Genomic DNA, 22,227 nt, shown 5'->3' with positions numbered 1-22,227 from the left:
TGGACTATTGCACTCTCTTACTCTTTTTATTATAGTCTATTTTTTTTTAACTGAATCAAACCATAAACAAGGTGGCCTGTTGGGATGTTAGATTTGATATGTCTGCACTTTATGTCTGATAGAAGCTCTGCACAGGAGCTTCTATCCTCAGGCCATCAGGATGCTCAATGACAATGACACTATGTAACAACCCATCATCTACTCACTGCACACACATCCACACTCACTTTAAACAAACACTCACTTTAGACACTTTATATTTATCTATCATTAAAGAGATTTGCACTACATTCATACCTCATTTGCACCTTACCCTAAGTTTTGTACCTCATTTAATGTCTGCATTGTACCTCACTGTTACTCTGCATTGTATATTATGTATTGACTGAACATTCCTTTACTTACTTCTTAATTTTTTTTACTGTATGAAGCACTCTCAGTGGCTCATACAGAAAGAAGCATTTCATCATAAAGTATTCTGTATTTTATTATATGACAAATAATAAACAAACATGAAACTTGAATTTATGTGCTACTTTTATGCCCGTCTTGTTTCTGTTGTGAAGCACGTGAGCTGCAGTTTCTGTATGAAAGGTGCTATACAAATAACGTTTTTTTTTAAATAATAATAATAATAATAATAATTATAATAATTATTATTATTATTATCATCACTAGCCAAGTAATTTTCCAGTAGCTAGCTGTAGGAAAGGAAGGACATTACAAATTCCATAATTGATTAAGGACATGGTGCCTATACAAGCGTTTTGAGATAAAAATAGATGTGTGCAAACAGCAAATATTATTTACGGGCACCTGTGCAAGTAAAGATGATATCCTACAAACAGTTCAATGACTGGAGCCTGGGGGGAACCTGTTCAAGTGCCCTTCTCTTCCAAACCCCAAGGATAGCCATGAAACTGTAATTCAAAAAGGTCAAAGTATCAGTTTATTGATAATATATATATATATATTAGGGATGTCCGATATTATCGGCATTAAAATGTGATATCGGAAAATATCGGTATCGGTTTAAAAAAATAAAATAAAATAAAAATTTACATTTCTATAACCTTTATTTACCCAGGCAAGCAAGTAAGAACAAATTCTGATTTTATTTATTGTCAAAAGTATGCATAATGTGTTAATTCCACAACAAGAGATATGTAATGTTAATTACCTGAAATTATTCCATTTTTTGGGGGGGAAACCCTGCATATATCGGTATCGGTTGATATCGGTATCGGAAATTAAGAGTTGGACAATATTGGTATATCGGTATCGGTAAAAAAGCCAATATCGAGCATCCCTAATATATATATATGTGTAAGATTCAGAGCAGTGTTCAAACAAAACAAACATAACTTCCCTATAACCCTAACTTTCATAACACAAAATGGAAACAGAAATACAAAATCTAACTTCCAAATAGAAAACACGAGAAAATAATATACAAAATAAACAGGGCTTCTCCCTCTCACTGGCTGCTACTTGACAATTACGGTTATTTACATTATGTTCAAAGAGAAGAATACATCATCTATACTACTGCTGTAACCTTTTAGCACAGGTCACTTACTGTAATACTACAAAATGAAAGGCATGGCTTACCAGCATCACACAATATTACAAAATCAACCCAAGATCTAAACACAGATGGAGTGGAGGAGCGAGAGAAAGAGGACTTGACAGTTGGAGTTTAAATCTGCTGGCTGGACCAATCAGTCACCTCCTCTGTGAATCAGTCCTCCATCCAATCAGAGGAACCCCACACATAAGACTAATTACTCACCCTGGGAAGGAAGAAGAGCAGGTTGACCGACGATACACAACAAATGTAAGTAAAGTACAACTTTATTTATATAGCGCACAAGTGCTTTACAACAGTAATATACAACATCAACAAAATACAGTAAGGGGAAACATTTGAAGAAAAGAATAAAACATAAAAGGAGCTAAAACAACAAAAAACTAAAAGACATGAACAGAAGAATGGCTATAGGTGTTTAAAAGCCTGCCTATATAGAGGTAGTTTTTAGCTGCCTTTTAAAAAAAGAAGTAGAAATCTGTTGACTAATGGTACAGCAAAGCTTGTACTACAATCTTTGGTCTTATCACGCCTGGCCTACTGTCCTACTATATGGTCTAACGCCTCTAGGCTTGACCTGAACAAACTCCAGTTAGCTCAGAACAGGGCGGCATGCCTCGCTCTGCGCTGCTCTGTGAGGAGTAGTGTTGGAGTGATGCATGCCGCGCTGACCTGGATGACAGTGGAACAGAGGATGGCATGTAGCCTGGTAACTTTTTTGTTTAATATCTGTAATACTGGGAAACCGGAGGGTTTGCACTCACAACTGTACCCAACTAATATGAGACATGGATATAGCACAAGGCAAGCATTAGATTCATGCTTTACCTCTACCAAAAACAAATGCTCTGAAAAAGGCGGTAATATATAGAGCAGTTGCTTATTGGAATAAAATACCCAGAAATATAACTATGATAAGGAACAAATTTATGTTTAAAAAAAAAGGTTTTAAATTGCGCTCATGAATAATGAGTTACATTTTGGCCATTGACTTTTGAAATTAGTATGGAAATATAAAGGTGATCGGTGAAATAAAAGTTATGCTATAATATGAGTTCAAATCATATATATGATTTTGATCCGTTTTGTTCTTATGGACTGAATATGTAATTTGTATTTTATGGTTGAGAATTGTGATATCTAACTTTTATTCACCGTTTTGTTCGTTGTGATGTTTTCTTGCGAGTACTTCAATGTTTGCATATATTTTGTGTTTGTATTTTTAATGTTTGGACCCCAGGAGGAGTAGTCTCACTTTGGTGTAGACTAATGGGGAGCCACAATAAAACAAAAAACAAGCTCAGAGGGAGCCGTTTTCATGTTTAGGGGGAGGAGGGCGTCACTGCAAAAGCTCGGCCCCCTTATGTTTTTAGCCTGGTCCTAAACATTGATGACCGCAGTGACCGGCTAGAAGAAAGTGGGTGGATGAGCTTATAACATGACCTAAACTAACGTTGCTGCTAATGTCAACTAGGCCTAGTCCCAAAAACGGATCCTGGAACTGCTCATGGTTCATATCAAATTATAGTTGCTGCAAATTCTTTTTCATATTGGCGAGCTCCAGTTCAAACAGTGAGGAATGAGAGAGGATGCTGAGCCCGAGACCCTTTCTACCCTTCTCCCTCCCTCTGGTAAATTGTTACTATCCCAGGGTCTTGTACTACTCCTAAAGCGTTTGCATTACTATAAGAAACACAAATATACTACGATATATACCGTTACCGTCCAAAATTCTAAATATACCATGATATACATTTTAGGTCATACTACCCACCCCTAATACCATTATTCTCAAGGTTCAACCACTCAGACAGCAACTGATGGCTTGGTTTCCGAGGACAGGTGGATGGCACGCGCTGCCATGTGCTTTGGACAGGGCTTCCCGGGACGGGCCGAACTGGAACTGCATCAGGATGGGGAACCAGTGTGCTGACCCTGGGTCAGGTGCTATTAAAACAAGAGTCTGGTGCTCTATACTCTCACTCTCTCCAACAACTGATCCATCAGATGAATTGGAGGAAAGCATCCACTCCGAGAGGAGGGTTGTCCTTTTGCCTGATGGAAAACAACAGGGGGGGCAATGTGTGGTCTCTCACAGCCTCCCTGAAAATCCAAATTTGTCTGACAATGTGCAACCGCCACTTGTCATCACTTGTCTTTACATCACAACAACACCGACCAAGCCAACTGTCTTGATGGAATCTAATGACAGCTTTTCAATTATTCATGCAGCTTATGTTTTAACAACCTGATCTCCAGATGAAGCTTTTCTCGTTCCAGCATGAGGTTCTCCTTCTTTAGTTTCAACACATCAATCTGCAGACTCTCTTGGAGACTCACTGAATGAACACACACACACACACAGACGACACACAGGTTATCACCACCATGTACTGAAGGGAAATCTTCTCCCTCTGCTGCCATCTAGTGGGAACTAACCAGACTAACAACCTGATTGATTGATGACATGCACAAGTGACAACACTTATTTCCAGCATGGTCCCTGATGCGTGTAGCTTTATGCCAAGCAAGCAGTGCAAAAACTTACCGTAGTGGCATGCAGTAATGCGCCTTTCATTTTCCGCCGCCCAGCGCCCAGGTCGCGCGGAAATAGGCTGTCTATTGCCATTCTCTTTGACAAACTCTAACCTTAACCAGCTCCTTAACAACGCCTAAACTTAACCGTTCTAACCTTAACCAACTCCGAAACAATGCCTAACCTTAACCATAGAAATTATATTGCCATTCTCTTTGACAAACTCTAACCTTAACCAGCTCCTTAACAGCGCCTAAACTTAACCGTTCTAACCTTAACCAACTCCGAAACAATGCCTAACCTTAACCGGCGAAAGAATACACGTTAAAAAATATTTTCGATGGGATTCGAACTCGCCAGCAAACAAGCCATAGGATCCACAGCCATGTGTCCTTGCCAATTGAGCTAGTGCCAGATAGTGAATAAGAGGCGGTGACTTATATATATTGAGCTCCAACCAAGGCGGGATCTCATGCGCATGCGCGGGCACCTCGCGCGAGCACGCCGGCGCACGCACGCACCTGAGCGAGCACGCCGCCGCCGGTGCACGCACGGTAGCATTTGTCTGAAAAGAAGGGCGCTTTACCGCACTAGCGTGCGGTGACGAATGCGGAAGCATTTTTGCACTGCTTGCTTGGCATTAACGTACAGGCGTCCCTGATGTTCTGACGAAAGGACATACACAAATAACATAAAACAACACAGAGCAAATGTCCAATACAACAAATCCATATTCTACATATCTAAAAACAAAACAATAACATCCTGACCAAATACCATAAAATAGCGCATTTCTTATACCCTCATTAAAACAATACTGCAAGTATGACCTGACAACTATCCGGCCACTTTATCCCAGAGATATGAGCGAACCTGACCTTTAAATATACCTCTAGATCCTGACAGTTTTATCCTAAGTGGAAGGCTGTTCCACGTTGAGATCCCGGTGTAGCAGAATGAGCTCTGAGCCATGGACTTGACCCGCGGCACCTTACAAGAGCGAACCCTGGCCCTGGTATCGTGTCCATGCTGCATGTGGACCATAATGGATCCGATATTTCAGATAGCTTGGGGCTGTACCATTTACTATGTTGAACATGTGGTTATAATTTTCATCTGTTCAACCCTGAGGTGCACTGGTAGAAGTCCCACCTTTATGAATTCGGCACTTCCTACATGCGTTCTGGGAGGCACACCTAGTATGTACCGAATAGTGTTGTTTTGCATCACCTGAAGTTTATTTTTAAGTTTAGTCGACAGACCACTTGACCTTCTACACATCCATTTCTGCCATGTAGTCATTACTCACCATAGCAACCACTCACTGCAGAGATCATTACCAATTTTAGACATCTTTAAAACTCACATTTCACCTCAAACTTCAGTCATTCTAATTTTACTCCGGAGTGCGCCATCTCATTATATAGGGTGTCTGGTAATATTTGTTATTATACAAATAATAATAAATAGCCTAACTGTTCATCTTAATTGTTTGTTGGTGTTGGTACTGTATTATTAGGACCTACTGTAATGTGCACATTAAACCACTGAACAAACATGGGTTGATTAAAAAAAGGGAAAAGTTGTATTTAAATACCATACCAGTCTTTAGGTGGCACGGTGGTGTAGGGGTTAACACTGTCTCCTCGCAGCACGGTGGTGTAGGGGTTAACACCGTCGCCTCACAGCAAGGAGGTCCCGGGTCCGGTTCCAGCTTGGGGACCAGGGTGCCGGGTTGGCAGGCACTCAGGTGGGGTATCTCCCGGGCCTTTGTGTGTGGAGTTTGCATGTTCTCCCCGTGCTCGCAAGGGTTTCCCCCTTAAAAAGAAAAGAACAATGGAAAAACATGCAGAACAGATCGCTAACACTGCTGACGAAGATGGACATGAGCACATGGATTGGTCACAGGGCGCTGCGCCACGCTGCAACCCATGTCTGTTCCCGGCTGCCCTGGGGGGGGGGGGGGGGACGACGACAGATGGGTCAAACGCAGAGGACATTTCAACAGCGACCTAACAATTGCATGCGTCGCCCATCTCGCATGCGTGTGTGTACGCTGCATGACGATGTAGCAATGTGCTACAAATAAAGACTTCTTCAAAGTCCAGTTTCATTTTAGAAATGTGGGTTACAAGGCAAGGCGCCCTTCTTTTTCCATAATCTTAACACTGTTAGGAGTTATTAATTCTGCCAATTCACCACTGCCATTGGCTTCCAGTGTATCTGAATTATAATAAAACACAAGATACGTGTGCCCTAATAAGGATAAATTACGTTCAATGAAGAAACCCAATGGCCATCACAACAACCCAGAACCCAGCATGCAGATAGATGGGCAGCAAGAGCCAGCAAAAACAAAATTCCCAGCAAGAGTCAGCATATCACCATGGTTATCAAGTGGGCACCCCCCCCTTTCACTGGTGTTTCTTCAAGTTAGGCCCACGACACTCTGGGAAGGCTCAACGGTTAGTTCCAGCGTCCCAGAACCACTAGATTCTATGTATCATTCATATCACAGCAGGTGACAGATATGATACACACACCACTGACTCTTATGAGAAAGTCAGGTTAGTCTTCTCTGGCAGATGGGCGAAATCAACACAGTATTTATTTATCCATAAGGCCATTAACGGGAAATTACCTCCTCATCTCACATCACTACTAGTTTGGAACTCTAGACCCTATAACACGCTCAAATGATTGGCTTACACTTGGAAAATCAGCCTTTCATTATAGTGCCCCTACTACATGAAACTCTGTTCAGCTCTCGCTGAAGATAAAACTACCTATAACCAGTAGGGCCGTCTTAAATACTTCGAAGCTTCGTTCGATGGCACAAGCTTCGATAAAAAAATCGAAGTTAAAAATTTAAAAAAAAAATTTACGGTACTTTTTCAATTTTTTTTTTACTTCGATTTGTGTGCGTGTGTGTGTGTGTGTGCGCGCATGGGGCCATTGGGTGGGGCTGGGGGACAAACACACTGGAGGAAAGTAACCCAGCTCAGCACTGCCCAAATTATATCATCACTATTGCCTGTTTGAACTAAGGATATCATCCTCAAACACATATACACCTACATGCCTTGTAGAATTCCACACATAAGAAAGAAAGATACTGGGATGAATAAACAAAATTGGAAATAAAATGTAGAAATGCATGCAATACATAAATAAATATGAATCTCCATATATGAAATAGAACATTTAGATAAGGTGCTACTGAGATGTTTTGGTGAGTTCTTTGTTTTTTTGTGGAAGTAGCCCTTCTTAAAAATGCATGAACATTCACTGGTCTGTAGTGGAGTCTACAAGGTCTACATTGCCGGACCATGTAGAATCCGGACCTTGTAGACTGACATAATTCTGTGCATAGTTTAGACTACACGCCATATTTCAAATAATCAAAATCTTACTTCATTCATCTTAAACATTCTTGATTTGGGGGATTGGTAGTTCCCATGAAATCTGAAGTTGTTCAAACGACAACAGTGATCCACCTTGAATTAAATCACACAGCCGAGTGAAACCTTGTTGGCTGCGTCACAGTCACGAAAGGGGCTACTTAATTAATTAATCCAATCCACTTTATTTATAGAGCACATTTAAAAACAACAAAGTTTACCAAAGTGCTGTACAAGTCCCACAACATAAGATACTTTTTTTTAATATAAAAAAAAAAACAAAAAAAAAATCCCCGAAGCTTCGATTGCCAAAAAAAGCTTCGAAGGTCAGCCCTAATAACCAGTGGTAATTTCGTCAGCTAATTTTAGTCTTAGACATGTGTCAAATGCTCTTTTTCGTTTGTCATATTAGTCACCTTTATTTATTTTTTGTTTAGTCGAGTTTTAGTCAACTACAGATCTGAGCATTTTAGTCTTAGTCTCGATTTAGTCTTTTTTGTTTAGTCTAGATTTAGTCACAGAAAACGGATGACATTTATTTTTTTTGATTTTTTAATGAAATGGCATTTTAGTCTCTTTTTTTTTTTTTTTTTTTTTTAATCTTTTTCCCCCTCCATTTTCCTCCGATTTTCTCCCATCCCAATGTTAGTCGTATGCCAATTCCCAATCCCCTTCCTGGTCGCTGCGCACTTACCCCCCACAGTCAGATCATCTGGGAGAGTAGAGGCCATCACATGCTTCCTCCGACACACGTCCAGCCAATCAACCGCTTCTTTTCACCTGGCAGCGCGGATCCTCCCTGAGAGGGCGTAGCGTGTGGAAGGATCACACTATCCCACTCAGGTCCTATCCGCGCTTAGCAGGCGCCCCGACCGAACTGTAGGAGTCGCTGTTTACAACGACCCGGACCCACCCCGCCAGCTTCTCCCACCCTCTAATACTGCCAATTGTATTAGTGTGAACGGCCAGCCAAGCTGGTGACAACCCCGGAGCTGTGAGCTGGCTCACAGCTCCGGGGTTGGTGACGAACGCAATCTCCGCTACGCCACCTAACCGCCCCATTTTAGTCTCTTGTAATGCAATTCTATTTATTCTTTTCTTTCAGTATAGTCTAACTCTAGCCAAACCCAAAATATTATTTTGTCTTTTTTAGTCAAACACTATCAGCTGATTCACAATACGTTCAGTAGAAGCCACGTAATCAAACATTCCTTGAAATGGTCAATAGAGAAATAGTCAGACATGGAACATATTCCGATTTAAATTGCATATATATATATATATTTTTTTAAACCAACAATAGGATAGTGTAAATAGTACACACTGACTGATTGCAATCTGCTTGCATAAAAACATTATATAAAACATTTATATAAAATCACATTCTGAGGTCGGTGTTAAAGTGCCACATGGAAGAGGTCTAGGTTTGGTTAGGAGTTACAGGTGGTCTAGGTCTGGTTAGGGGTTAGAGTTAGAGGTGGTCTAGGTCTGGTTAGGGGTTAGAGTTAGAGGTGGTCTAGGTCTGGTTAGGGCCCTTAACCAGTAGGGATGGGTACCGAATTCGGTACTTTTAAGGTACCGAACCGAAACACGTCGGTACTACCCAGTATCGATTCAAGAGAGATACAGATTTTTTTTTTTTTTATATAATATAATTTTTTTTTTTTTTATGTCAACGTTCACACGCACAATATATGCTTACCTAGGATTTGACTTGATTCAACAACAAAGCAGTCGGAGCAATGGCAAGCCGAAAACAGTCGAAATTGTAGTTATTTCAAGTTTGGATTTTTTTTCACGGCTGATGTAGGCACATTTTTGAGACTAAAGTACCGAAAAAAGGTACCGTTGAACGCAGGGCGGTACACTGCGACGAGATGGTCGCAAATTGCGCCCTAATTTGGTCCTTGCGAGTTAAAAATAATATCTGGGGGCAAGCTTGCGAGTACTGATTTCAACCCTTCATTCGCATTTCACTCCTAAATTAATCCATACAAATTGGATACAAAAGGCATGTAGATTTATAATATTTTAACTTAAAACTATGCTACTTTTGCGTATACAGTCATTATATTCCAAATAAAATAAGTCCAGAGTCGAGACTCCGTGCTGCTCCCAACGAATCCCAATAGTATGCAACTGCAGAGCCGCAGAGCAGGGGCGCTTTTAGGTCCGGTCACAGGCCCGCTCAACAGCGCCCCCCACCCAACGGCTGCATTGCCAATGGCTGAATTGGAGTATTGCACTGTGCAGCAACAGAGGCCCCGCTCTGCGGCTCTGCAGCTGCATGCTTCTGGCAAAATCCAGCTTCCAGCTCCCGCTGCCCAGCCGTCGTTATCAGAACACTACACACATTTCATAATGTTCACGGCAAACTGTAGTTGATCACCAGGTATGTTTTATTAACGTAGAATAATTCATATAAGAAAAACGATAGGGAAATCTCTTCCCTTTCTCCACTGGTTAAAAATGCCAGAAACTGAAATTGAAACTTGCTGTGCGCCGCAGTGATATGTGTTTATTATGAAATGACAATTGCATGTTGACACGCCCACTGCGCGAAGGCTCCAAATAACTTTTTCCAGTTTGCACATATCTATTATCTATGACTAATTCTATCTATTTTTAGGGGCAAATGCAGTGAAATAGTCGTGCTGTGGTTAAATGACGTCATTGCTATTTTAGAGCTGCTCTACCGGTTACAAGGTATAGTCAAAAGTGGATAGAAAACACAGTACTGTGTAAAAGTCTTAGGCACCCAAGAGTTTTTATATAAATTGTCTTAGATGTAAATAATTTTTTTTATTAGTGTGTCAGTAGACTACTCATGGTTTAATAATGCAAACATATGTTGCAGGGACTTATTATAATCATCATATTGGCGTGACTGTATGCATCAAAGGGTTAAATCAAGCATTTTTAAGTGCTTTAGAGGAAATGTCAAAATATCGCGATATCATTTAGAGGCCATATCGCCCAGCCCTACTATAATGGTAAAATAGTTATTTAAAAATTTGCCCCTAAAAAATATTATTTGCCCCTAAATTTCTCATTTAGGGGCAAGTGTGCCCCTAGTGAAAAAGCTTAGCGTACAGCCCTGCTCTAACTCTAACCAGACCTAGACCACCTCTAACTCTAACCAGACCTAGACCACCTCTAGCTCGGGGGAGTTCTGTTTGTACAAGCGGCCAAAGAAATCACCTGCGGATGGAGGCTTGACTAATTTCTTGGGTGGTTCCTGCACATCTGCAATCTAGGACAGGAATAAATAAAGTCAGAACAGATGCAACTTCTGAAAAGTCTAACTATTCCACTATAGGTCAGAGGTTAGTACCTTAAAGTTATGAGACACTTGAATTTTGAGCTATTTAACAGGTGGAGGGACCACTGGATGGTCAACTCTCTTGTTAAAAAGGACTGCATATCCAGTCACGTCCAGATTCAGGCTGAACGCAGTGCTGAGAAAAGCTATGTTGATGATTAATTCAGTGTGAAACAGTGTTTTTCAATTAAATCTTTAATATCTCTTGGTCTCTTGGTCGAGATAAAAAATAAAACACACAACCTATATAAAATTACACACAACAGGCAAAAACAACAACTTAAAATACACATCAATGTCCTACAAATAGACCACTGTGCCAATGTCTCCAGTCATAGGCTCTATGCTAACCTTTTTCCCAAGGAGCACATGTGCTCCTAAATAAAAAAAAAATTTAGGAGCACTAGGCCTGCCGCGATAAGCAATAAATCGATTAATTGCTGCGATAATTAAAATGAATGCAATGATTTTGACGGGCGCGATTAATTGCTATTTGCGCGTTTGTTTTAATGAGGCGGAACCAGTGCCCCTCAGTCACTGTCCGTGTTGGGAGGCGGGCCGCTGACGTTACTAGAGTACAGCACGGGAGCTCCGTGGGGCAACGCCACATAGACATTTCTCAATAGTGTTGCTCCTTTTAACCAAGTAGCATTATTTGTAGTGTAACGTTAGCTATTTTTAGACCCAAGTAGTTACTCGCTACTGCCCGGAGAAACTGGACTGCTAAATAAAGATTAAAGATCTAGCGTTCGTTGATGCTCATTCAATGCTAACAACATTAGCTACAAACGAAATACAACGTATAGCATAGCTACAAGTACAACACAGAATAACGTTAATACAATTACATGCATCATTGTTTACAATTAACGGGTGGGGCTAGTCAAAGGACTGGACACGGGGACAAGTTAAACATGAATTAATTTATTATAACACTCCGGTAGTTTCGAGTCGTGCTGCAGTGCTTACGCACCACAGCTATTATATTATATACTGCTTTGACGCTTCCTCCTCATCGTTGATTGCCTGTAGTAGCTGCATCTAACGTTAGTAGCTAACGTTAAAACTAACCTAAAGTTAGTTGTTCACCAACAATTTGTTTTATCATTAGCTCAAAAACATCATATCATTAGCCCAAGTTGTCGGCTCATAGTTTCTGCTTAGGATAATAACAACAATACTTCCGGTCCGGTCGGTGGGCTTCAAAATAAAAGTCTAAACACCGGAAAAGACGGAGCGGTGGGCTTCAAAATAAAAGTTTTGGGAAATAAATTTCAAAAAAAAAATTCTCTAACCGGTCGCAATAATATCGCTTATCGCGATATTTTCGGGGGCAATTAATCGCCCAGCAAAATGTGTTATCGTGGCAGGCCTACGAGCACACAAAATAATTTTTCCAGTTCGCACAAACCTATTTTTAGGGGCAAATGCGAGTGAAATGCTTGCACTGTAGAGCCCTCAGTACCCACACAGTCACTAGAGAATGGCGCTTTTTAGACTCATCACAACTGTAGTCTAGATGTACCATGCTCTCCCAAAGTAGCAGACTAACATGGGTGTAAATTATTAAGATTGTTAATGAATCTGTTGGTCAATAATTGTGTCAGCCTGGCTCACAGGATGCACGTTAGCTAGGTTTAAGCGTAATTTATATTTCGTGAGCCGTGGCTAGCTAGCGTTAGCATCAGGGCTAGCTAGCACAAACGGCCCCATACAAATGTACTCATATTGGTGCTAATGCTAGCCACCCAGTTTGATTGATTGATTAAAAACTTTATTTAACAGATTGCAGAATGGGTACAATACAGTACGGCTCAATATAGGGCGGGGGCGATATAACGATAACGATAAATATCGCGATATATTTTAATAATCGTTATCGAATATCGAAATAAAAATCGAAAAATCTTTTTTTTTTATATCTTTTTTTTTTGTGACCTGCAACAGGGCAGTTTTAAAACCAGAGACAGTGGACAGACTTGTCTTTCTTGCCTGCAACTTAAAGTAATGGCTTTGCTTGTCCAAATGACAATACTGACCAAATTGAGATTTATTTTTCTCTTGTCCATTTATTTTGTTTGCTTTCTAATTTAAAATACAGTTTGAAACCGTCTGTACACAGTAGGCTATGTGTGCTAGCAGAACTAAACTCCAGTCACGAGTCACAGTGCACATGTGCGGTGGTTTGTCCACCAAAAAAGCGCCAAAAGATCGAAAATAAACTAGCAGAGCCAGAACTGTTCAACTCCCCTGGAGCCACAGCCAGCAGAGAAGCCGGTTTACTTTCGCTTTTAAACCAGCTGCAGCCTGAGAACTGGAGTGTGAGGGGATGCAACACTAAAGATGGCGGCAATGACAAATAATTGCTGCAAAATAAACATACATCCGTTGTTAAAAAAAAAAAAAAAAAAAAAAAAAAAAAATTATATACCGGTACTTATAACAATTCGATAATTTTCCATATCGCCCAGCCCTAGCTCAATACACACAATTGTTAAAGGAAAACTCCAACATTTTGGGAAATTAGATTATTTAACATCTTCCCTGGAGTTAGACAAGAAGATACATACCTTTTTTGTCTCTCTGCATGCATTAGGCTTAGGGAACGCCCACACAGTTAGCGCAGCTTAGCTTCATCACTGGAAGTGGGGCAGTCCTTTACCCTGAAGTTCCCTACAGTCTCCTACACTACAGTCACGAAATACACTCCAAAACATTCCTGTAAACATGTTGTGACCCGTGTATTTACCACGTGGAGAAATAAAAAATAAATGAATTCGACATTTACGTTTTTTTTTTTTATTGGTCTTTTTCCCCCTCCATTTTCCTCCGATTTTCTCCCATCCCAATGTTAGTCGTATGCCAATTCCCAGTCCCTCCCTGGTCGCTGCGCACTTACCCCCCACAGTCAGATCATCTGGGAGAGTGGAGGCTACCACGTGCTTCCTCCGACACACGTCCAGCCAATCACCGCTTCTTTTCACCTGGCAGCGCGGATTCTCATTGAGAGGGCGTAGCGTGTGGGAGGACCACACTATCCCCCTCACGTCCAATCCGCGCTTAGCAGGCGCCCCGACCGAACTGTAGGAGTCGCTGTTTACAACGACCCGGACCCACCCCGCCAGCTTCTCCCACCCTCTGATACAGCCAATTGTATCAGTGCAGACGGCCAGCCAAGCTGGTGACAACCCCGGAGCTGTGAGCTGGATTCGAACAGGCAAATCCAGCTCAGCTCCGGGGCTGGTGACGAACGCAATCTCCGCTCGGCCACCTAACCGCCCTGACATTTACGTTTTCTAAGCAAATATACTCTGAACAATTTTTTGCCTAACCACTTCTCTCTGGGCTCAGTGATTTCACGCAACGCAGTGCTACTTTCTAACGTGATGCCAGTGTTTGTTTACATTTTCATTTCATTCAAAGGATCCGAACCGATTGAAGTTTATGGATACCATGACTGTGGTAAGTTTTCATTTATGTTTTTAGATGGAAGGCTGTATTCCATCTGTCTAACGTTAGCGAATATTGTGAGATTGATGAATAGGACATAACGTTGCTGGACTATCGACCTAGTTAAGCCCCTTTCGTGACTGCGATGCACGGCTACAGGGTTTGGGCGAGTGAATCCATCAATCCACACTTGTGGTATTATTATAACTCATTTATTGTTTAACGCTAGCCCCTTAAAACTTACCACAGTCATGGTATCCATAAACTTCAATCAGTTCGGATCCTTTGAATGAAATGAAAATGTAAACAAACAGGTTTACAGGAACGTTTGAGTTCTATTTGGAGTGTATTTCGTCACTGTAGGGAACTTCAGGGTAAAGGACTGCCCCACTTCCAGTGATGAAGCTAAGCTACGCTAACGGTGCGGGCGTTCCCTAAGCCTAATGCATGCAGAGAGACAAAAAAGGTATGTATCTTCTTGTCTAACTCCAGGGAAGATGTTAAATAAGCTAATTTCCCAAAATGTTGGAGTTTTCCTTCTAACACTTTGAATGCCCAGCAGGGGGCGCACATTTAGTGCTTGAATGCCCACATCCACTTCAATGTTAGCATTAATATTGCCTAATCTATGTTTTAAATTATGGCTGTGTCTAATCTGCCCGTCGCATTATCAATGACCTATTTCCAGTCAACATTGTCGAAGCAGATTGTTTTTTTATCGGTTAATTTCCGTTTCATAGTAGGGATGCCCCGATCACGTTTTTTTGCCACCGATACCGATCACCGATCGTCGTGAGCCATATCGGCCGATACCGATCCGATCGTTTTTGATAAAAAAAAATAAAAAAATATATATAAATTCTTTTTTTTTATAAAATATATATATTATATAATTAGACTTGTACTTGTATTATCTGCGAGACATCGCCACCACGCAACAAGTCAAAATGCTCGCTATCTGCAAACAGCTCCACTGTCTGTGTGTACTCTAGTAGCCTCCAGCTCCAGCAAGGATTCTCCTGCGCTGCAGCTGGACCCTATTGGTATAACGTTACTGTGCTTTGGTCATATCACATTCAGCAAGCCCTCGGCTCGAATACGCATTGAATCAATGTTATAAGTAGGGCTGACCTTCGATTTTTTTTGGCAATCGAAGCTTCGGGGCCGAGCTTCGATTTGAATTCGAAGCTTCGAATTAAAAAAAAATTTTTTTTAATTAATTTAATTTTCTTTTATAATTTTTTTTTTTATCTTATGTTGTGGGACTTGTACAGCACTTTGGTAAACTTTGTTGTTTTTAAATGTGCTCTATAAATAAAGTGGATTGGATTAATGAATTAAGTAGCCCCTTTCGTGACTGACACAGCCAACACGGCTGTGTGATTTAATTCAAGGTGGATCGCTGTTGTCGTTTGAACAACTTCAGATTTCATGGGAACTACCAATCCCCCAAATCAAGAATGTCTAAGATGAATGAAGTAAGATTTTGATTATTTGAAATATGGCCTGTGTAGACTAAACTATGCACAGAATTATGTCAGTCTACAAGGTCCGGCAATGTAGACCTTGTAGACTCCACTACAGACCAATTATCAGTGAATGTTCATGCATTTTTAAGAAGGGCTACTTCCACAAAAAAACAAAGAACTCACCAAAACATCTCAGTAGCACCTTATCTAAATGTTCTATTTCATATATGGAGATTCATATTTATTTATGTATTGCATGCATTTCTACATTTTATTTCCTATTTTGTTTATTCATCCCAGTATCTTTCTTTCTTATGTGTGGAATTCTACAAGACATTTACATTCACATTTAGATTTAGTCATTTAGCGGACGCTTTTATCCAAAGCGACTTACAAGTTCTGTACGACAAGTCTTCAGGAAGGGCACAACTCTATCAGCTGAGTAACAATATTCATCAAAGTGTTGCGTGTTACAGTGTAGGTTAGTTTATTAGGACAAGTGCATGACAGTAAGGTTAGTTAGGGTTAGATTTTTTTTATTTTTTTTAATTTTATTTCAGATAATGGTTGAAGAAGTGCGTCTTTAGTCGACGGCGAAAGATTGGACAGGATTCGGCTGTCCTAACTGGGGTGGGTAGTTCATTCCACCATTGTGGGGCAAGGACTGAGAATAGGCGTGTAGGTGGTGTATATGTGTTTGAGGATGATATCCTTCAAACAGGCAATAGTGATGATATAATTTGGGCAGTGCTGAGCTGGGTTACTTTCCTCCAGTGTATTTGTGGCCCGGCACCACCCAATGGCCCCATGCACATTGCACACACACACTGAAGTAAAAATAAAAATAAAATAAAAGTTGACTTTTTTTGATTTTTTTTTTTTAAACTTCGATTTTTTTTTAATGTTCGAAGCTTGTGCCATCGAACGAAGCTTCGAAGCTTCGAAGTATTTAAGACAGCCCTAGTTATAAGACATTGATATCAGGAGCTATCTGTAGCTACTGCTAGCCGGCTAGATGACGTTAAGACAACGCCTCAGTGAACTATTTAGTTCAATGGGACATTTCGTTTTGAACAGTGAACTAACGTCAGCTAACGCGAGCTAACGGAGGTATCAACATGGACTACTAGACTTGCTGGAGCATTTGTTGATATCAGGAGCTATCAGTAGCTAGCCGGCTAAATACCGTTAGACAATGCCTACTAAAAGTGAATAGTTGACTGGGTAATTTTGTTTAAACAGTAACGATAGCTAGGTAGCTAACGTTAGCTCAGGTTGAATGCACTATACTGAGCAGAGGAGCCTCCCTCCTCTGTGTTTACAAACTGTACACGGGTCACGGGTGCGGGCGGGGCTAGGGAGGAGGAGCAGCGGCAGTTTGCAGGTCCTGTGTGTCTGAGACAGACAGCGAGTGAGATCTCCGCTTGATCGGTTTCCGCGATCTGCGAATATGACTCATTATCGGAATTCACCGATCGCATATTTATACTGATTATCGGCCGATAACGATCGGGGCATCCCTATTTCATAGCATTTAGAAACCCCATCGTTTTCATGAGAAAAAAAAAGGTTTCCATGATAATCGCCCCGTACTGTAATATTCTAGAACATTGTCATTTGTCTGCCTATTTATGAATCGTTTTCAAATAAACGCTAGATTATCGATAGTATATGTGTACGTAGGGATGGGTATCGTTAGGATTTTATCGATACTACTACTCTTATCGATACTGCTTAACGGTTCGGTACTTTATCGATACTCTTATCGGTTCTTTTAGATTATTATTTAAAAAAATTATAAATTATTATTTGAACGGCTTAAGGCTATATCTGTACTTGATATTTGTTTGTTGTGTTGCATATTTGAAATAAACTTCAATCAAATCAAACCCCCGGCCCCCTCTTAAAAAACAAAAACCTGTGTTTAACCTGGCCATCTATAAAACATCATGCTAAAACTGTGAAACAAATGTCCTACTCCCCTAAAGAAAGAAATACATAGCAAACATGACTCAGTTATGCAATAGTGCTGCTGCTTTTTATTTTGTTAAAATCTTTTAGTTAATAAGACTACAAAATGACTACAACGATTTCACGACGTTTTCCTGTCCACGCCGGAAGTGCATCGGATACCTACCTTAACGTTAAATTTTCAACAACGGAACAGATTGTTGCTAATTAAACACTTCATGGAAACGGAGTAACGTTAACGCTATGTCGAGTTCATACGTGTAGTGTAGTATGAACTCGGCGAGTCGGCATAACGTTAACGTTGTTGCTGGATGGTACACTCTATTAGCTCCGTAGCTAACGTAGCTAGCCACGTTAACGTTAAATGTTCAACAACAGAACAGATTGCTGCTAATTAAACACTTCATGGAAACGGATTAACGTTATCGCTATGTCGAGTTCATAAGTGTAGTGTAGTATGAACTCGGCGAGTCGGCATAACGTTAACGTTGTTGCTGGATGGTACACTCTATTAGCTCCGTAGCTAACGTAGCTAGCCACGTTAACGTTAAATTTTCAACAACAGATTGCTGCTAATTAAACACTTCATGGAAACGGAGTAACGTTAACGCTATGTCGAGTTCATACGTGTAGTGTAGTATGAACTCGGCATAGCGTTAACGTTAGAGTGTACCATCCAGCAACACTGAAACTGACTACTAGCTCCGTAGCTAACGTAGCTAGCCACGGACAGGCACCTCCAGTCCCTACCCGTGTATGTGTGAGTGGCTCGTGACAAGTGTGTGTAATGGCTTGCTGCGGCTCGCTTCTCGTGCAGAGACAGAGAGAGGATCGTTCGCAACTTTTAAATAATAATAATAATAATAATAATTTCTCTAGAGTATCGATAGCAGTACCGAGGACGTCGGAGCTTATAAATACTCCGGTATTTTCTAATATAGTACCGGTTCCCGTTCAAAACCGGGGTCCGGGGGGCATCCCTATGTGTACGTGTGCACGCTGGTGCCGCAAGCTGAAAATCGATTCTCTCAGTCCCTGATCGCTCAGAGTCAAACAGCCATATCACATTATAGGGGGAAAGCTTATATCTCCGTGAAAACGGGTCTGATTATCCTAAGACTAGTAACATAGATTCCTTACCCGAGATCAGATGGTCTCCAAAGGGATTATTCCAATTCCTGATCGCCATTCGAAAAAAATCGATCCTTTTATTGATCCCACGAGTATACTGTAAAAACACATAATCCCGCTGCTCTGAGGGTCCAGCATGAAGCTGATCGACCCCAGTTACATGAGTGAGAAGTAAAATGTGGAGTCCGGGTTTTTTTTTCTCATTCATTTTCATTGAGTCCAATCCAAAAGGGTGAATTACCATCTGGGAGACGATAGGGGGCGCTTTTTTCACATCCGAGCACCTGGGGTGGCTGATTTTCCAACGGTAGACTCGGTTGATGAAATATGAATTCAGATCACTAATAAAAAAAAACGAGAACCCGAGAAAACTCGGGTTGGGCATTCAAAGTGTTAAGGGGATGCAGACCAGAGAAAGACTTTTAGTGATGTGCATCTCCATCACTGAGGCCGATGCGATGCGCATCTCGATACGGTGCCAACGATACGATACATTAACGATACATTGAAGCACCGGGCGATGCGATACACCCCGTTGAGATACAATACGATTCGCTACGATTTGATTCAACCTAATGCGATTCGGGGCGATACGATGCGATTCAACACGATGCAAAATAATGATACAATTTTATGGTATGACAGAGGATTTGGTTGTATTCCTTATATGCAGCTTATATTATTATTAAAAATAAAATAATCTACTGTAAGACAATTTATATAAAAACTCTTGGGTGCCTAAGAAGACTTTTGCATAGTACTGTGTTTTCTTTTTTTTTTATTTTCTTTTTATTGATTTTCACCATGGTCCATACAAACAATATCTTGACTTCGCCTTCTGCTGTACAAATTGCATCAATTGTTAATAATTATTACTTAACTTAAAAGTTGCGGTGCAGAAGTACCATTACATACATGAGGACCCATACCTTCAATAACATCCTATACTTCTTGTTTTCCCCCTAGACAAACAAAAACAAGAAATAATAGATAACAAAATTATATGTTATGGTACCTCTTCAATACATCTGCATCTACCATAAAGTAAACAAATAACAAAATAATATGTTGGGATGCATCTTCCCGATACTCTACTCCCTTTACACAAGTTTCACTTAACAATTATCCCGAATGGTCATTTCTGTATACCTTAAACAAATGAAGATCGTAACGGTGTAATGTACATTATCCATCTTTCCCATTTCTTCCGAAACTTATCCTGTTGCAACCTAAAAGAAAAAGTAATTCTTTCCATCTTAAAAATAAATAATAAATAATATCAATCCAATCATCCACTGTAGGAATTTCTGTTCTTAACCACTTTCTAGTAATGGCTTTCCTGCTAGCCGCACTTAATATCTGAAATATATATCTATCCCCATTTTCTGATGGCCTGGCGCCGAAATATAGACTCTCCCACTTAAATGGGATGTCCCCCTGGAATACTTTTTCAAAAATTGTATGGACCTCCCTCCAGAAAGGCATCAGCAAGGGACAAGACCAGAACATGTGGTAATGATTTGCCTCCAGCAGTTGGAAGACTTGGTATGGTGGCTCCCTTGAGCTGGAGTACTAAAGAACCTAATCAGAGTATGGAGTACTGTGTTTTCTATCCACTTTAGCTAAAAAAAAACACACACAATGTATATATATACACACTACTGTGAGACAATAATAATCACACACAAAGGGATAATGGCTTACAGCAGACTTAATGATTTTATAATATTTCAGACAATGAAATTAAATGTTTATCATCAACTATCCAATTAGTATTTATATTGTAACGTTTGGCCACTTTAAATCATTGAACAGAGAGAGAGAGAGAGAGAGAATTTTGTTTCTCGGTAAAGAACTTCCTATTTGGAATAATGGTGCCTGGGCTCCAAAATGTGGAGGTGGTGTTGGAAGCCCTCGTTCTCGGTGACACTGTATGGCTGTATTATATCTTTACAGATAAAGTAGGCGATAGCATTTGTTATTGCCTTTGAACGGGTAGACTCGTTAGCCAGCGGAGCGTGAAAAAAAGCTGCTAGTAGTAACTCACCGGTCTTGCTGCCGCTGGGCAGTGAATCCGAGGCAGTCCCTGCCCCACACATAGCCTACTACTAGTACTAGTATATCCCACACCGTGTCGCCTCTTTATGTGCGTCGCCAGATTCGTTGTACTACTCGTGTACTTTATTGGGACACGGCATCGCTTGCAAATTGCTCGCGATTTATCAAGTTGTCCATCTTTTTTGTAGAATCCAAAGTATTGCCAAACGTTAGATTTGTATGTACCTTTCGGCATGCTGTGTATCTCTTTCTCGACTTCCATGTTGTTGATATAACTGTGACGCGGCTCTCGCCTTCCGTGGTAGCGAATAAAAAAATAGTGCCGATGCGGACTTATTCCACCGGTGCACTCGCATCGGGACCGTTTATGCCGGTGCACCGATGCATGTCTCAAAGACACTCTGACGTCACGAGACCGTCGCCATCTTGGTATTGGGGGAAACAAACGGATTTCTACGATCAAAATGTATGCGTTGAGCTCCGTTTTTATTACATATTTTATCACACTCTTGTTCATTTCATAACCTTTTCATATAATTTGTTTTGAAAATATTGAGGTCAACGTGGCATTTCACTATTTCGAACGCCTTTCTGGTGATTCTAAGTGCATGTTTACCCCCAAGCCATAGACATGATGCACTTAAGACAGAAAGTTAAACGTTGTTGTTCTAAACAAAAACAAGCTAACGTTAGTGCTAGCTGGGTTACACTAGAACACTATTAACCTGGTCACATGTACCTGGATGTCCTTGTGGAAGGTCTTCAGGTGTCGTTTGAGGTTCGTGGTGTTTTTGCCCTTGATCGTGTGCCCACATGTGCCCCCGGGCTGAGCGGGCTCCCCCTCTTCTCCCGGGACCCCACTCTCCACCAGACACTCTGTGGCTCCTCGCAGCTCGATGTATCTGAAGTAAGCCCAGAGGTCTGCTCTGCGTCTCCTCCCGAGCACACTGCACACAAGACCCTGTTGCTGCTGCCCCGCCATTGTGCCTCTGAGCACGGAGCTATTTGTGATGTTATTTATTGTAAAGTAGCCACCTACTGGTTTAACGTACCTTCTCAAAGACCACTGCTATTCGAAACTGGCCCCAGACAGTTAAATGTCTGAACCCACCCCCCCTGATGTGTTCCCTCCCCCTCGTATGTATTATGTTGTGTCTGTCAGGATCTCGGTTTAACACAGTACTGTATATTGTATGTCACAAATGTAACAGTACTGCATGTCTTGTATGTCATTATGAATTGAAAACGGGGGACCCTGATGTAAACAAGACGATTTCTCTGGCCTGCATCCCCTTAACAAG

At 40.9% G+C, this 22,227-nt stretch overlaps 1 protein-coding gene across 2 annotated transcripts; it reads right to left on the bottom strand.

Moving 5' to 3' along the window:
* Nucleotides 1-1,077: 1,077 nt before the first annotated feature.
* LOC311243641 (uncharacterized protein) lies at nt 1,078-21,950 on the bottom strand. Of its 2 annotated transcripts, none has more exons than XM_084332945.1 (4): nt 21,666-21,950; nt 10,727-10,778; nt 5,727-5,942; nt 1,078-1,793 (listed from the first exon to the last, which is right to left on the bottom strand). In XM_084332945.1, the coding sequence occupies exons 1-4, from the start codon at nt 21,906-21,908 to the stop codon at nt 1,789-1,791; spliced, it is 516 nt and encodes a 171-aa protein (XP_084189071.1). In that variant the 5' UTR covers nt 21,909-21,950; the 3' UTR covers nt 1,078-1,788. The 2 variants fall into 2 exon arrangements, with proteins under 2 accessions (XP_084189071.1, XP_084189070.1); XM_084332944.1 differs by lacking the exon at nt 1,078-1,793 and adding an exon at nt 1,839-3,927.
* Nucleotides 21,951-22,227: the final 277 nt, after the last annotated feature.

The sequence above is a fragment of the Notolepis coatsorum genome (genome assembly GCF_963971535.1).
Source record: "Notolepis coatsorum genome assembly, chromosome: 17".
In the NCBI taxonomy this organism is placed as follows: Eukaryota; Metazoa; Chordata; class Actinopteri; order Aulopiformes; family Paralepididae; genus Notolepis; species Notolepis coatsorum.
This window is presented reverse-complemented; position numbering and strand designations above follow the sequence as displayed.

Bases quoted from the DNA above. Each gene is read 5' to 3' on its own strand.
- LOC311243641 (XM_084332944.1), bottom strand. From the start codon at position 21,908: ATGGCGGGGCAGCAGCAACAGGGTCTTGTGTGCAGTGTGCTCGGGAGG. The intron at 10,779-21,665 runs GTACATGTGACC...TTCCTGTCCTAG, and splicing joins CCTTCCACAAGGACATCCAG to ATTGCAGATGTGCAGGAACC. The intron at 5,943-10,726 runs GTGATTTCTTTG...TTTCTTTTTAAG, and splicing joins AGTCAAGCCTCCATCCGCAG to GGGGAAACCCTTGCGAGCAC.